This window comes from Dicentrarchus labrax, unplaced genomic scaffold (genome assembly GCF_905237075.1).
Source record: "Dicentrarchus labrax unplaced genomic scaffold, dlabrax2021, whole genome shotgun sequence".
NCBI classification, from domain to species: Eukaryota; Metazoa; Chordata; class Actinopteri; family Moronidae; genus Dicentrarchus; species Dicentrarchus labrax.
The window spans coordinates 17658369-17673821 of NW_026136712.1; the positions used below are offsets into that span (position 1 = coordinate 17658369).

Below are 15453 nucleotides of genomic sequence, written 5' to 3' on the forward strand. Positions count from 1 at the left end.
TGAGAGTGGAATGCATTTCTTTGAATAGACACCTGTATGGTGAAGTATGCATTGGATACATGTTGCAGAAAGTGGACATAGCAGCACAACTTGAGCTGACTTAGCTGGCTCGCAGGCTTGCCTCTATTTACTAAATGTACATTCTGCTATTTAAGGGAGAAGCCATGGGTAAACAAGTTGCACAACTAACCTTAAAAACAGTCTGACCTCTGCCACAATAACAGAGTTGTCATCTGGGAGGATGATTCACCAAACATGCTTAGCCCTTCGGGGAATGTTGTCTTGCCTTAGGCTTTTTTTCTTGGCCACAGCGTGAAGTGCTGTCCATGGTGCTGATTCCTTTGCCATGTGTTTAACATATGATTAGATTATTTTTGTAATAGCAATCGTGCTCATGGTTAAAATAAACTAATGTTGACTGTAGGACCAGTTGATCCACTAGAGGATACCATGTCAGTGTGTTGCCTAGATGTGTACAGTACACACAAGTATTAAGGTGCAGTAACAGCAGTAGTTTAAAGAGTGACAACATGTGTTTATAGCGTGACACTGCCATAGTGGACTGGTGTGCGTATTATATGCTTTGGCTTGATATCAGGTTGGTAGGAAACTGTATGCAAAAAGTCAAAGTCCAATGCTTGTCCTTCTGACCTCCAAACGGCTCCCAAACGTTCCTATTGCTGCAGGAGGTCTTTTATCCATTCAACATAAAAACATTTTTTTGTAGTTTTTGGGCAATTTGTTAAAACGACTGTTGTAAAGACATTCTTGAAATGTCATAAAATAATGAAAAATGGCAAAATCGCAACTTCCTAAATCCCAAGGTGACATCTTCAAATTGTCTCTTTTGTCCATCCAACAATCCAAAACCAAAAATATTTTTAAATATACACTGAAAAGCAGGAAATCATCACATTTGAGGAGCTGGAACCTGCAAATGTCATTGCATGGTATTTTCTTTTAAAAGATTATTGTTCATCAAACGAATTAATTATCTGTTGTTCAACTAACTGTTTCATTGCTACATGTGACAACCTCAGATATTAATACTATGCATTGTGTGCTGCACATACATACAGTGTATCCGTGACAATCTCAGACAACCAGCATTGGTTCTCAACAAATTCACATCTCACAAGACATGTATACCATAAATCTTCCTTGACAACACTCAAAATTGTCAAATTAATTATTTGCCTGTCAGCCAGCAAGCTTTTCCCAGTAAACATAATTTTGTTTCTCGCTGAATCAATCAGAGTTAATCTGTGGATCTGATCGGCTGCTGGCCGGAGAACATATGTTGCCTGGTTTACACACTCTCCAGCTGCTGAAAGAGATACTATCCTTTGAAACATCTGTCCGCTATTGTCTGTTTCCATTCATCAGAGGTATCACTGTATCTACTACACACATCCCATACAGATATAGACGCCTCAGTCACACGTCTCACATCTCAAACACTCTATTTTAACACTCGTCTGTATTTATAGCACTGTGTTAAAAGGCCTGTCACCTGACCAAGCTGCATAGTGAGGAGAAAGAAGAAATCAGCTTTTATTAGGAGAGATGGTAACCTGCGAAAGACAGCACTCTTTAAAAATATGAAACACCCGTCCGACAATGTGAGTGAAAGAGGGGAGGAGAGCAAAGCGAAATTGTTTGTCTCTCCTCCACGAAATTACTGTCAGAAGTAAGCCATGAAGAGAGGGAAAAAAAGTGAGAGGCAATCAGACATTTCTCTCTCTCTCTCTCTCTCACTCTCTCTCTCTCTCACACTCAGCATTACTCTCTACTTTCTCCTCTCAGCACACACCCTTATGCATGTCAACACGATTCCAGTCAACATTACTTAAAAAAAACGTGTGCTTTCTTTCTGCAGAACGAAAGGAGTGAAGATTACAACGGACTGATTTTTGTTCTTATCCTCGCAGGCAGGCGATTGCCTCCACAATGAGCACTTTGATCCATACATGAGACGGGCAGCAGACAATACTGATAGACACATTTGTATGTGTATAGCACCTCCAGGTTCATTGTCATATTTGCTTTGTCTCTTTGGTTTTACTGGCTTGTGTGTTTACCCAGTCGATAATCCAAGGTAAATGCGATGTTAGTGGGCTTGACTTTGCGGCTGCAACCAAAGATTGTTTTCTTTATTGATTGACTCTATTTAGAAAAAAAAAAAAGGTCAAAATAAATAAAACACAAGCAAATGCGGCCAGTTTCCAGCAGGGAACACTAAATATTTATGAATATGCTAATAATTAAAAAAAATTAAAAACTAAAGCTAAACTTACAGTACATATCTGATATTTTCATTAATATCAGTCACACAGTCCTAAAGGTCCATTTACCACATCTCACAATGTGCTACAATCTCTCAATTTCCGACACCCCTTGGTTTGACTTGCTTGTTTTTATCTATTTAATGTTTTAATGTAAATAAATAAATGTATGTATTGTCAAAACCAAAAATATTGATTTCACATGAAAGCAAATTCTTATATTTGGTGAATGTTTGGCATTGTTGCTTTAAAAATAGCTTAAAGATGAATAAATTATCATAATGGTTCTTAATTGTTTTTCCAATTAACATAAATAATAAAGAGGATGACTCATTATTGCAGCTTCACAAAGTTGGAAAACCTACAAATCCTACATTTCCTACATTTCCCATAATGCAAATTGACTTAATGAATGTACTTCATGACTGACACAAGAGGAAAAGGGAGAGAGACGGCAGAAAGGTAATATTAACGTCAATAAGTCATTTTACACCTGAACTTTAATTGTGGAATTAAATAATATTTTTAATAAAACGAGTTTGTAACTGTGGAAGTGACAAAAAAAAGTTTTGGGTGAAATTGGTTTCGATTTCGAGTGCTAATTGATTAACGATCGCCAAGTTAATTAACACAATTAATTACACATTAGAGCAACAATAGTGCTCATATTCAACTAACGTAAATGTCTTTATTATATTATATTCATTAATCATTTATGCTGTATGTGTCATTTATGTAGACAATAGTTACAATAGTACACTGTATAGCTGTACTTGCTTATAAATTGGTTTATTAGTGTTTGATTAAAGTGCAAGTGAGTTTTTTGAAGTCAGCTGTCATCAGTGATTCCTCAGTTTAATAGAAAAATAGAAAAAGAAGTTGAGAGCAGTGAGAAAATGTAGAAAATGAGCAGCAGTCAGATGATAGAAATACACAGTAGTACATAAGGTGATTTGCCCAAACAAACACAGACTATATAAACAGTCCTGTGGTCAGCTTCAAGCAAACAACACAAGGCAGAAATTTACTTCATTTTCTGTTTGAACACTCCCCCCCAATGCCTGGTGGCACATTTTTCAGATTCCATGTCTCCAGTTTGTAACGCAAGCTTTCTGTTAAAAATTCAAAGTCTGCGAGGCAAAGCTGAGATTTATTTTCTGACACTTTAAAAACCTCCTCCGCAGCCACCGAAAACATTATACGACTGTTTCTACAGGCTGAGTAGTACTCCTTGTGATGAGTAAAGTGCACTTCAGGTGTAAAATTGGTGGAATTCCCCTTTATTGGACTGATTGTTTCAGTAAGTTCATTGCAATATTTGCTTTGTCTCTCGGTTAGGCTACTGGCTTGTTTGTTTTCTGTCAATGTTCCAAGGTGAACGTGATGTTTGTTGGTTTATTGACTGTATAAAAAATGGATTCACACTGATAAACAACGGACAGAGCCTGGGGGGGTCCTGAGTGGAAAAACAATGCTATTAATGGGATTCATTTTGGAACAGCTGATGGTGAAAGGGATAGAGAAAGAAAAAAGGCAGAGAGAGGGAATTAAACAGTAGAGCAAAACAGTGAGGTGATTTAAGGAAAAGAAGGCAGGATACGTGACAGGATGAAGGTGAATAATACCGAGAAAACGGGAGCAAAAGTGGGCTGGGAGAGGAGGAGGGGTTGCGCTGAAGTGAGCGAGAGGGAGGAGAGGAAGGGAGGCAGGCTAAATCCTCACACCATTATTATCAGGACTCACATGCAGCCCCTCCTGTGATGGAGTGAGAGGAGATAGAAAGAGATAAAGAAAAGATGGAGTTAAAGAGGAAATGGAAAGCAGGATTACTGGTGTGACAGCACCGGCAGATGAGCGGCAGCGCAACGGTGAGGGAGAGAGAGAAACTCTGGTGGAAAAAAAAAAAGAAAAAGACAAATCAGTGCAACAGGATGAGGACCTGCTAGTGCACAGCCGGCCCGACCCCGCAGACCTGCCATCTGTCCCGCTGTTCTCTCCGTGTTCCTGACGCTGCCACCAGCAACCAACATCTGGATCACCTCGCTTCCATATGGGAAAAAGGGCAAGGGGGGCCAGAAAACCCAAATCTTACTCTCATCCTTTTTGATCACACAGGACCCGAGAAGGCTCATCATCACCGGGGGGATCCCTTACTGCGGAATACCACCACCTACGGGGGGGCTGATAACTGGACCTAAGGAGGGGAAAACTTTTCCTCCAAACATGCAGAGGCGTGCACAGGACCCTTTCCTCATCTGTCTGTGAGATTTTTCTAACTTCCCATGGATCTGTTCTGTCTCTTACCCCTGAGCAGGGAGAGGGAAAAGGAGACAGAGGAGGTGGAGAGGGGGAGAAAGGAGGAGACGGCGGGGAAGCGTCACCGCCGCTGCTGCTGAAGTGTTACCGGCGTTTGTGCTCCTCCGCTGAAGAGGCATTTTATCACTCTTCCTCCCCCCCTTTCGCTCCTCTCCTCATCCGACCAGCGGGGAGCCTGAGGGATGCAGACGGAGAGCTAAACACAGTGGGTTTATGCACACATGCACGCAAAACACACACAAACAGTGGCTGGCTGCTCATCTAGGGGCTCCCGCACCTCTCGTCTTCTGTCACCCTGCTTTTCCCTCACTTTCCTTTCCTCTCCTTTCCCATTTTGATGTCCTGTCTTCACCTTCATGACCACTTGTAAATGTGTTCACTGTGACACGCGCAGAAAAAGAGAGAAGTGAGAGAAGGGGCGAAGAGAGTGAGGAGTTGAAAAGAAAGATTTTTCTGGAGAAGCAGGGAGATCACATACGCTTGCTGTCACGTTGTGAAGTCCTCCAGGGGAGTGTGCAGACATCCAAAGCTGCCAAACGCACTAACACACACACAGACAACTCACTCGCTCTCACACAGAGACTTGGTATAAATGCGTACTCCTACAGGTGCTGAGAGGGGAGAGAGGCAGGTGAAAACTGAGTGAAAAGGAAAGAAACAGAAATAGAGAGAAAAGACATTTGGAGGGAAGCAGCCAGGGGAACGATGGAGCAGCGGGAGTTCAAGTTGGATGACGGCAGAAAGCACAGGTAAGTCTGTCACACTCTCCCTCACACTCTTATTCTGTCACCTAATCTGATCCACTGTCAGGAATTCATACTTTATATATAAGTGAGGGGGACAGATATGGAGCAATAGATAGATAGATAGATACTAGAATAAGAAGCTTGGTAGACACACAGTACGAGTGTGCAGTCAGACTTTCAGTTTTCATAAGTGAAGAGTTTCCTCGAGAGAAGGCTCCCATCTGCTGCTGACAGAAACAGGACAGCCAGTTGTTACTATAAGAGGAACTACTGTAAGAGAACATATTAGCATTTTTCACTCTGAGCTTTGGTGGTTAGCTGCTTGTTTGGAGTGTGTGAATTTGTGTGTGTGTGTGTGTGTGTGTGTGTGTGTGTGTGTGTGTGTGTGTGCAGTCCTTTCACACCTGCACTTACTCAGTATGACTCATTTACTTATGGATTATGGATGTTACAGTTGCAGTGTTTTACTGTCGTATCAGTTATCTGGTAATGCTCATTGATTTGTCCCATAAGCTGAATGTAGCAGCTCTCATTTTTCTCCATTAGTGACAGAAGCTCCTTTCTGCTCCAGTTTACATATATCATGTTTATTTCAGCTGCATAGTTCACAGTAACATAGAAAACCAGTGGTTCCCAACCTGAGGTTCAGGGCCCCATCAAGGGCTCATAAGATAAATCTGAGGGGCCACAAAATTATTAAAGGGGATATTAAAAGAAAAAAGCATATTTTTCTTTTCTTCTACCCATCCTCTAAGGCTGTAAACTGATGTACCACAGTTTCTTTCAGCTGCTGGGGGGGCTGCCAACATGGGGTTTTTGGCTCTAAGATAAATCTAAGGGGCCTCAAGATTATTAAAAAGACAGAACAGAAGAAAAAACATTTATTTTACACAAAATTAAATAGATTTTTCTCTAATTCTTTTTTTTGTGAAAAGACTGCAAACTTTTACCTTAGAGGCTTCCTTTCTAAGACTGCAAGCTGCTGCAGTATGTGTTTAGCTGCACAGAACTGTGGTTCCCAACCCAGAGGGGGCTCCAAGGGGTCCCATGATAAAGCTGAGGGGTCAGAAGGTGATTTAAAAAGCAACTAGTAAAAAAACTAATTCTCTTGCAAAAATAGTATTTATTTTATAGTACTTAGAGTATTTATTTAAGGTTTTTTTATGAAATAAAAATAAATACATATAATATTTAAATTTACATATCAGGTTGCAACATCATGTTTGTTTTAGCTGCACAGTTCACAGTTAGATAGAGCAGTGATTGCCAACATGGGGGTCTAGAGGGACACCAAGATAAATCAAGAGATTATTCAAATAAAAACATATTTCTATATTACATTACATTTTTGCTTTAAAAAAACAAATTGAATACTTTTATCTCTTCAAGCTTCGAAAAATCTTTCAAATGAAAAAAACTGAAAAATGTAGTTTACAGCTCATGTACACACTGCACCTGTGATAACAGGTTTAAAGAAGACACTGATTGGTGTTAAAGGGTCACAAACAAATAAAGGGTGGTTACTACTAACGCAGACAATCAGGAATATGTGTGTGAATGTGCGACTGAATGCACACTTATGCCATTTTATGTTATATGTTTCTGCAAGTGTTTCAGCGTCTGTTTTAAGCAGGTGTGGCAGCAGATTGGGTGTGACAGATATTTTGATTGCTTTACGTTTGACTGGTAGGGGCCAAGCCGATCCAGAAATGCCCCTGCCCCGCCAGCGTCACTCATCTCGGGCTGATACGTCCGGCCTGCAACGATTTCCTGTAAAGCTGTCAAGTCTTTACGTGTGAGAGCAGAAACCCACAGGGAGATGGAGTTGCAATGTTAGCTGTTAAAACCCTAATTATGATAAATTTATGTTGCAGACGTTATGTGATATGTTTCATAATAAGCTCAGGGGTTAAGCATGACACACTCATTTATTCACATTGTGGGTTTAATTTGTATGTTTATTAGCTGTGAGTGTGTGTGTGTGTGTGTGTGTGTGTGTGGGGTTGGGGCATGTGTGCATATATGAGCATGGACACAAATCAACTTGTCCTCCACAATTCATGCTTAAGAAGGAGAGATGGAGGGATGAGCAGAGGGGGAAACGGGGGGGAGCAGTTGAGCTGGTTGACGCTGACAGAGTGGTTGCTCTTGGTTGAGGCTCGGTGGTGTGTTTACTGTCATGTTCATTACTATTAATGTAACTGTTTTAATGAGGCCTTCAGAAGAGGGTGAGTCTCATTAATCCCAAGTGGGATTTCCTAGTACACTCACTCATCTATTGAATTTTTAACCAATTCTTTACATTTTTGTAATCACATGTTGACAAGCACAAGATAATGTAGCCTTAATCTATGTAGTGATGTCTTATAGAGTGCTGTCGTTACTCATAAAGTTAGGAAGATTATAATGCAAACTAATATCATGTCACTTTTGGTTGTTTTTTTGTTTAGTTGTGTACTTTCTGTCGCTGAGGACACCCTTGAAAACAGGATAGTTTATCTCAAGGGGTTATTATAATAAAGAATTTCTAACTAATAAGATATTGTATCAACAGACTGAATTGGCATTTGAAAACTGGAGATGTGGGCGCCCAGTTAGCTCAACTGGTAGAGCTGGCGATCATGTACCGAGTTGCTACAGCGGCCCAGGGTTCGAGTCAGACCTGCGGCCCTTTGCCGCGTGTCATCCCCTCTCTCTGTGTCTCTACTGCCCCTTCCTGTCTATCTTCAGCTGTCACTATCAATTAAAGCCAATAAAAGGCCTAAAAAAAAAAACTACAGATGTAGTTGGTGAGTGCTGGAAATTAACATATCAGAAGAAAAAAACTCAATATCAGGCGAGTGTTAAAGGATAAGGCTACTCTTATATTTTCTTTTTGTCAACAAATCTAATGAAAACACCAAAGTCAACAATTAGTTTGTCTCTCAGTATTTTCTGTGGCCACTTGGGGGCAGCGGAACTTCTAAGGCAAAGTTAAAACAGTTGCTTATTTAGACATCCAGCAGATACGGAGCGATATAGCATTAATATGGGGTCATATTTCTGATGACCTGATGAATATAAGTTGAACATTGACTCTTCTTTTAGCTCCACTGTGTTCACCAGCTAGTCGCTAACTCTGTCTGTCTGCTGTTTGGTACTGAGCAGGTAGCATAAACTGCTTATCAGACCTTTTTAGTGGAAAATTATGCTTATTAGAGTATAAGATTGAAGCAAAGTAGAAGAAGATACAACCATGTAAAATCCAAATATACTTTTTTCCTACATCAGTATTGCTGCATTATAGCTGATGTAAAGTAATGATGTACATTTACTCAAGCAGTGTACTGTACAATATTGAAGTACTCATAATTACATGATACATATTTTCCATTTCTGCTACTTTATACTTATACTCCACAACAATTAAGATGCAAATATTTGCTGCTAGTGCTTTAAGAGTATAGCTTCCAGTCATCACAGCAAACCACAAAGAAGTCCTTCTTGCAATTGACATACTTAAGCTCAAACATTCATTAGGAATACCAGTATCAGGAAAGGAAATCCTTGCCGGGAATATGTTTTCACACTGGAATTTCTTGGACTGATCTGGAGGCTGCATAAATGAGGCTCTAGAGAATCCTGATGTTTCATGCAGCTGTCAGAGAGCCGCGCCTGCAGTATGTTGATGAGAGGAAGCCCGTCTACTACATTAATACTAGGCCACTAATTCAAGCTCCCTAATTAATGCAATCAAATCAGTTTCGAAGGTGCTGTGAAAAAACAAGATTCAAGGCAGACATGTTGATAATTCTCTGGTGACGATGCTCATCCCATCAACTAGATCCTCTCTGCTCATTTCCTCTCCACCCCCCAGGGGACTCAGTACAGGGACTCCATCATATCCCAGCTAAGTAGTTAAATGACTGGAAGTTCACAACTGTATATGTGCTGCAGGTCCCAGGAGGTATAATGTACATAATGGTACTGTTTATTCGAAAATCACAATGTCGGTCTTTTCCCCCATTGTTATGAAAGAGGAAAAATCATATTATTTCTCATTTTGGACACCTGTAGGTGAAACATTTTACAGTTCTTCTCGATTGCTAAGACATGATTAATGAATGTAGGCGCACAGCAGAAGTCTTCTATTACAAATGAGTTTCTAATACAATTTTATATTGGTTTAACACGTTCTTCCAATCAGCAATGAGTTCTTATCCATCTATAAAACATATTGTGTTGCTATTTGCAAGCATAGATCAAAGAGGCCAATACACAACAATAAAAATGTTTGTTTCTGAGTATTGGGTGAAAAAGCTTTATTGGTTTTTTGGTGAAGACAATGCAGTACTAAAGCTGTGCCATAATGAATGTCTGGATTTGTCAAGTCTAGGTGCGTACTGTAGGTCGTACATGTCAATGACAGTTCATGGGCACAGAAAGACTTCACACAAGAATAAAATGAACAAAGAAAACTTTCTTAGACTTTCTTTTACAGTATTTCAACAGAGCATCCCAAAAATGTGTAAGAAAAGGACAGGTGCAGAGTACAGCAGAGGTTGTTATCTAGTAAAATAATCATATTGGAAAAACAATACAATTCATGCTCTGACTTGTTTGCATTTTGTTGTCCATTGTATAATGATGAAATAATATAGCCATTTGACCATAACTTCTGTTATTTTATGGAGTGTTAGGGCACTCTGCAAACAAAATGTATAATTTTGTCCATGCATGGACTTTTCAGTTCAGGTCTGTGTGTGAAAATGTAATTTCTAAATGGGCAAATGTGTTCAAGCAAATGAGGTAAATGAAACAATGAACAAACATTTTGTTTTTACTTCTTTCAGTGCCTACTTTCAAGCAGTTGATCCCAGCTTTCTGTTGCCTCGTGAATACTTTAATTAAAGGCCTGCTACAGGTTTCATGAACAGGGAACAGTCAAATGGAAGAATGGTTTTGAATTTTTAGGATGTTTTATTTGATAAACTGTCTGGCGGCTAGGAGACAAAACAATATTAAATACTACTGAATAAAAAGCTTTGAAAAACATGCTTCATTTTTATAGCATATATATCATATAATAGTGTTAGTTTATTCCCCTTTGTTATTAAGGAATAAAATAAGATAAGCCTTTATTGATCCCCAGAAGGGAAGTGTGGGTGTTGCAGGAGCACAAAGACAGAAATAAGTACCGATAAATAAATAAAAAAGCATCTTATGTGTACCCTCGTTTTATATGCCTGAAAGTGAGAGATTAACTGGTTCATAAACACTTAAATTAGGGCCTGCTACAGCTTGCATGAGCATAGAAGTTAAGAGTTCAATTAAAGAATGATTTAGAATTTTTAGGATGTTTTATTTGGTAATTTATTAGAAGAACAATATGAAGTATTATTCAAGAAACACACCTAAAAAGCAATGACATGCTTATATAGCAATTTGTATAATATTAAAGTTTGTTTTTATCATTCAATAAATCATCCATAAATCTTTGTGAGAGCTGTAAAACAAATGTGAGAGTTCCGACTCTTAGGTAGAGAGAGGAGCCTTGATACTGTGGGTTGATGATGAAGTGTGACTGGCTGTACACTCTTCTGATGTTATAGGTTTTTCCTCATTTTCCAGCACTGTCACACAGTAATCCTGTTGTGTTCTTCTCTCGTGTCCTATCAAGTCTTCCAAAATGTATCACTGCAGCTGTGCGGTTAGTTTTCATTAATAACACACCGTAGGAGGAATTTGTGGTGTGTGTAGTCATTTTGATGCTGACACAGGTACAGTCTTATGGGTCCCATTGAGAGAGTTTATCACACATGGCATGAGCTGCACTCCATCTGGAAATCTCCATAATAATAGAAAACTGGGTGCATACACTACAATGCTCACTCACTTGATTTGCACACGTTAATATTATTTTGGAAAATAAGTGCACAAACACAACAGGATTTAATGTGATTATGCAATTTTTGATAATAAAGAGTCTGGTGTTTTCCTATTAATCCCTCTTTGGCTGAAACACTTTCCATTTATTACATTTTTTAAATTCTGTTAAAAAGATAAGAAGATTCTCAGGTGATTGTTCTGTGTGTGTGTGTGTGTGTGTTGTTGGTGTGCGATTGAAATTCAGATGCAACACATTGTGCTCTGTCCCTTTTGTTCACATCCTTTCTATGCCATAAACACACTCTTTTTTTATTGCTGCTAATCTGGAGCAGACACACCCACACACCCTGTCAACTTCCTAACCACCACCCCCACCACAAACACACACGTACATACTCACACTGCTAATCTGAGGCCCTGTTATAGTGCGTTTTTCCAGAGATTACACTGTTACCACAACTTGACCTGCTCTCTAGTCATATGATCCACCCAGTGAGCGCTCGTCTATTCTCTCTCTCTCTCTGTCTCTTTCATCCTGTTTCCACGATTACCCTTTCCCTCCACAGCTCTGTTCCTTTAAGTTTTATATTTGCAGTTATATGATTACTTCTAAAACTATTACTTATCCCTGGCCACTGATTGTATGGACTTAAAACAAGGGATGCACAGATATATTGGCTGAACATCATCAGCCTATCTGCAAATGGCGTTCACCGATATCAGTGGCCGATGTTTATCTGTTGTGTTACATCAGTTTAAATGTTGTGTTGGCTTTTTCCAACTTGGATATTGAAGAAATAATCATAATTATCAGACGCAGAGCTGAGAGGCCGTTCAGCTTTGTGTCTCACATCTTGAATGAGCTGCAACAAGAGGGAGATCTTTATAATTGTAAATTTCTTTGTTTCCCTTCACAAAAGGGTGAATAAATAACAACAACAGAACATCTGTACTGGCATCTGCTATGGGCCAAATTGTTATTTTAAAAGTTGGTTTCCCAATTTTCCAATCAGTGCATCCCTAGTTAAAACTCATTATTTTTCCTGCATTAGTGTCATTTGTATACTACTGTTTGCAAATGCAGTGAGCTTGAATTCTGAAGAACAAATAACACAAGAAAAGCAGTAATTCACAAAAGGATTTGAGTCAACAAATTATACTTCATAAAGGATTTGTGGTAGTGTAGCAGTGAGGAGTGTGATTTTACATGCATATACTTATTGTTGCTTAAACCACATAATTAAAAAGAAACCTAGACATAAAATGTCAGTGTTTACCAATATCCAACAATCTCCACATAATCTTCATTTTTAGATACCTCCGGATAGCAGACACTGTAATTACTCTGAATATTTGCAGCTTGTTTATAAATCTATCTCAGAATATGAAGATCCACAGACTTTAATAATGTAGCAAGCAACAACATCTCACAACCCAAGGGACATCCAGTTGTCTCTGTATACAGTATTAATTTAATGCAATGTAAAATTAGCCATATGCACGGCTATGGTTGATAAATAAAAGAGTCGGCTGAGGATTATATGTGTTACCTGTTCTTTAGCTGTACATAAATGTTGATATCTCTATAGTACAAATTTTATTATTTAAACCACAATTGGATGGGGTTTGTCTCCTGTATGCCACTTAGAACCCGTTCCTTTCAGAGTTTTGCTGCGTGGGGGGTTTGTTTGTTTTTAATCTCCACCTAGCACAAGTGGGTGGTGGGTTAACGGCGGCTCTGTGCTCACATCTAGATATAATGATTCACTGGAGACAAATAAAGGGATCTCAGTGCATCAAAACAAGCAATCCCAGGAATTACAAGAGAAGAAGTGTAAGACAGCCTTCTGCAGTCTATACAATCTGCATAAACTCCCAGGGGAATAGATCATATGTCAGATTTTGAGTGATTTTATGTGTAACCTCCAATAAACACCTGTCTATATAGACTTGATACAACAACATTTCAAAAATGTCACTATATGCAGATGAAACTGCTCCATATACTTCTAATACGTAATTCAGTTTCACAAAAGAAAACGTGCAACACCTTTTGCAAATGCAAACATAATCAAAATGTCTTTGAACTGTCTAACCAAACATCACATCAACAAAAACACACACACATCTATAGAGTAATCTTTAATAAAGGCTGCTCCATGTCCATCATTTCAGCTATAACCAGGTATTGACTAAAGGTTGATCTATCAGCAGCATCTAATAAGAGGTAGATTGTCTTTAAAAGGTTCAAACTGTATATTTATTGCTGTGGGCACCTAAAGCCCAGGAGCTTAAAACCTCATTAAGATGAATGATTGATATGCCAGGAGCATGAAGGGGTAGGACACATTTAACCCAGTGTTGCTTTGAAAGTAGAATCAAAGCTGGGAGGTGCTGTTAATTATCAGGGTGTCTCTGATGGCCATAGATGAGACCGACACTCTATATAAAACCCCCTTCCAAATATGTGTGTGTATGTGGAGATCTTTATTTTCTATAAGCCCACCTGTCTCTAACAAGGGTTCAAAGATATTGATTCAATAAGGAAATATCTTCAAAAAGCAAACATTTGATTGAAGTAGCTTGCTAAAGATGCAAATTCTGAAGGTATACTTTGAGTTGAATGTTAAATGCACACCAAAAATCAGGTGTCAGTGACACATTATAAAAGAGGAAATGACCCAACAATCTCCAATAATTTTATCATTTCACTATTTTTTATTATGTAATATGTGCAGAATTTGACTCTAGAAGTATGTTTTCACATTCATCTACTAAAAGTGGAAAATCTCTCTGTGCTAATTGAAAATCATTCTATAGTAGCCCTGAAGGAACAAACCAAACACTGGCTCTAGATAGGACCATTCACGTTTTTTGTTGCATTTTGCGGCCACTGCAGTTTCTTTCTTGTGCAAACTGCAACGACACCGTTAGATGCCAAAACATTTCCTACACGTTGGACCTAGTGTATGGACAGTATATTTAAGTTTCCATAAACTCGTGTTAAACCTTCATTTATGTGTGGTAAAAACTAAAACAAAACCAGAGATCCAATAAACCATAGTGAAGTAAAAACTGTAACTGTCATCCAGTAAACACAAACTTTTTAAATTCAAATTAAACAGGAAAACTGTTTTAATTTGCACCTGCCACATGTTTGTTTATGAGGATGTTATGCAGTTTTTCATATCTTGTATATTTGTAGCTTGGCCGATGACTTCATGGCTGGCTGAAGTAGTGTAATGTAATGTAATCCCAGTGATGAGGGTCGAGGACCTGTGCGGCAGTTTTGGCATCCTGCTTGTACTCCCTGTGTGTGTGTGTGTGTGCTGAATCAGAGATGTGTAGAGATGGAAAGGTGATTACAGTCATGACACTGGGGGTTGGATTATGGAGGATTACATGCACGCACACTTGCACATGCTGACACACACACACACACACACACACACACACACACACACAGTTTTCCTTATGACACAAGAGTCTAAATGCAGGGCTAATACTATCATACAAAGGGGTCAGAGCGAGAGAGACAGACATGGAGAGAAAAATAAGGGATGGATATGTACAGATGGATTATGATGAATTATGTCAAAATCATCATAAAACTAAAGCAGCTTGTATGTTTGACTCTTGCTCTCTTTCCTTTCATTCTCCCTTCCTCCCTCACCCTCTTTTTCTCCCCCTCCTCTCCAGGCAGTAGGCTGCCAACATGGCCATTCCCAGGGGACATCCTCCTCCCTCTCCTTGGCCTCCCCTCCTCCTCCTCCTCCTCTTTCTCCTCCTCCTCATCTCCTCCCCGCTCCCCCTGCAGGCCCGGCCGCTCCTCGTCCACCCGTCAATCAACGTGGCGGTGGTGTTCAGCGGCTCCAGTTACCAGAACGAGGTCAGAGGTCGCCTCAGCGGGGAAAACTTTGTCGACCTGCCCGTGGTGGTCAGCCCAGTGACCGTGCTGGTCAACGACACCAACCCCCGTGACCTTCTGACACGCCTCTGCGATACTATGGCAACAGAGAGACTGCACGGCGTGGTGTTTGAGGATGATGTGGGCTCGGGTGCTGGGGCTCAGGTAAAAATGATTTATGCATTTTTAGGTTTTCTGATAAAACATCCTCTCAAGAGTCACGGTGTTCAGTCACCCACATCTGTGTTTCCTAAAGCTGCACAAAGTAAAATTTTTATGTAAAAAAGCACCTGTCCTGTCAGCTTAAATCACAAAGTGGGGCTGCAAAAAA

General features: G+C 39.5%; 1 protein-coding gene across 1 annotated transcript in view; it reads left to right on the top strand.

Moving 5' to 3' along the window:
• The first annotated feature begins 3986 nt into the window (after positions 1 to 3986).
• The window catches only part of LOC127373410 (glutamate receptor ionotropic, NMDA 2C-like), a 53863-nt gene continuing 42396 nt past the window's right edge, over positions 3987 to 15453 (top strand). The window contains exons 1-2 of the mRNA XM_051417856.1: positions 3987 to 5350; positions 14915 to 15287. Coding sequence (XP_051273816.1) covers positions 14931 to 15287 — 357 coding nt within the window. The 5' untranslated portion in view covers positions 3987 to 5350; positions 14915 to 14930. The remainder of the gene's footprint in view (positions 5351 to 14914; positions 15288 to 15453) is intronic.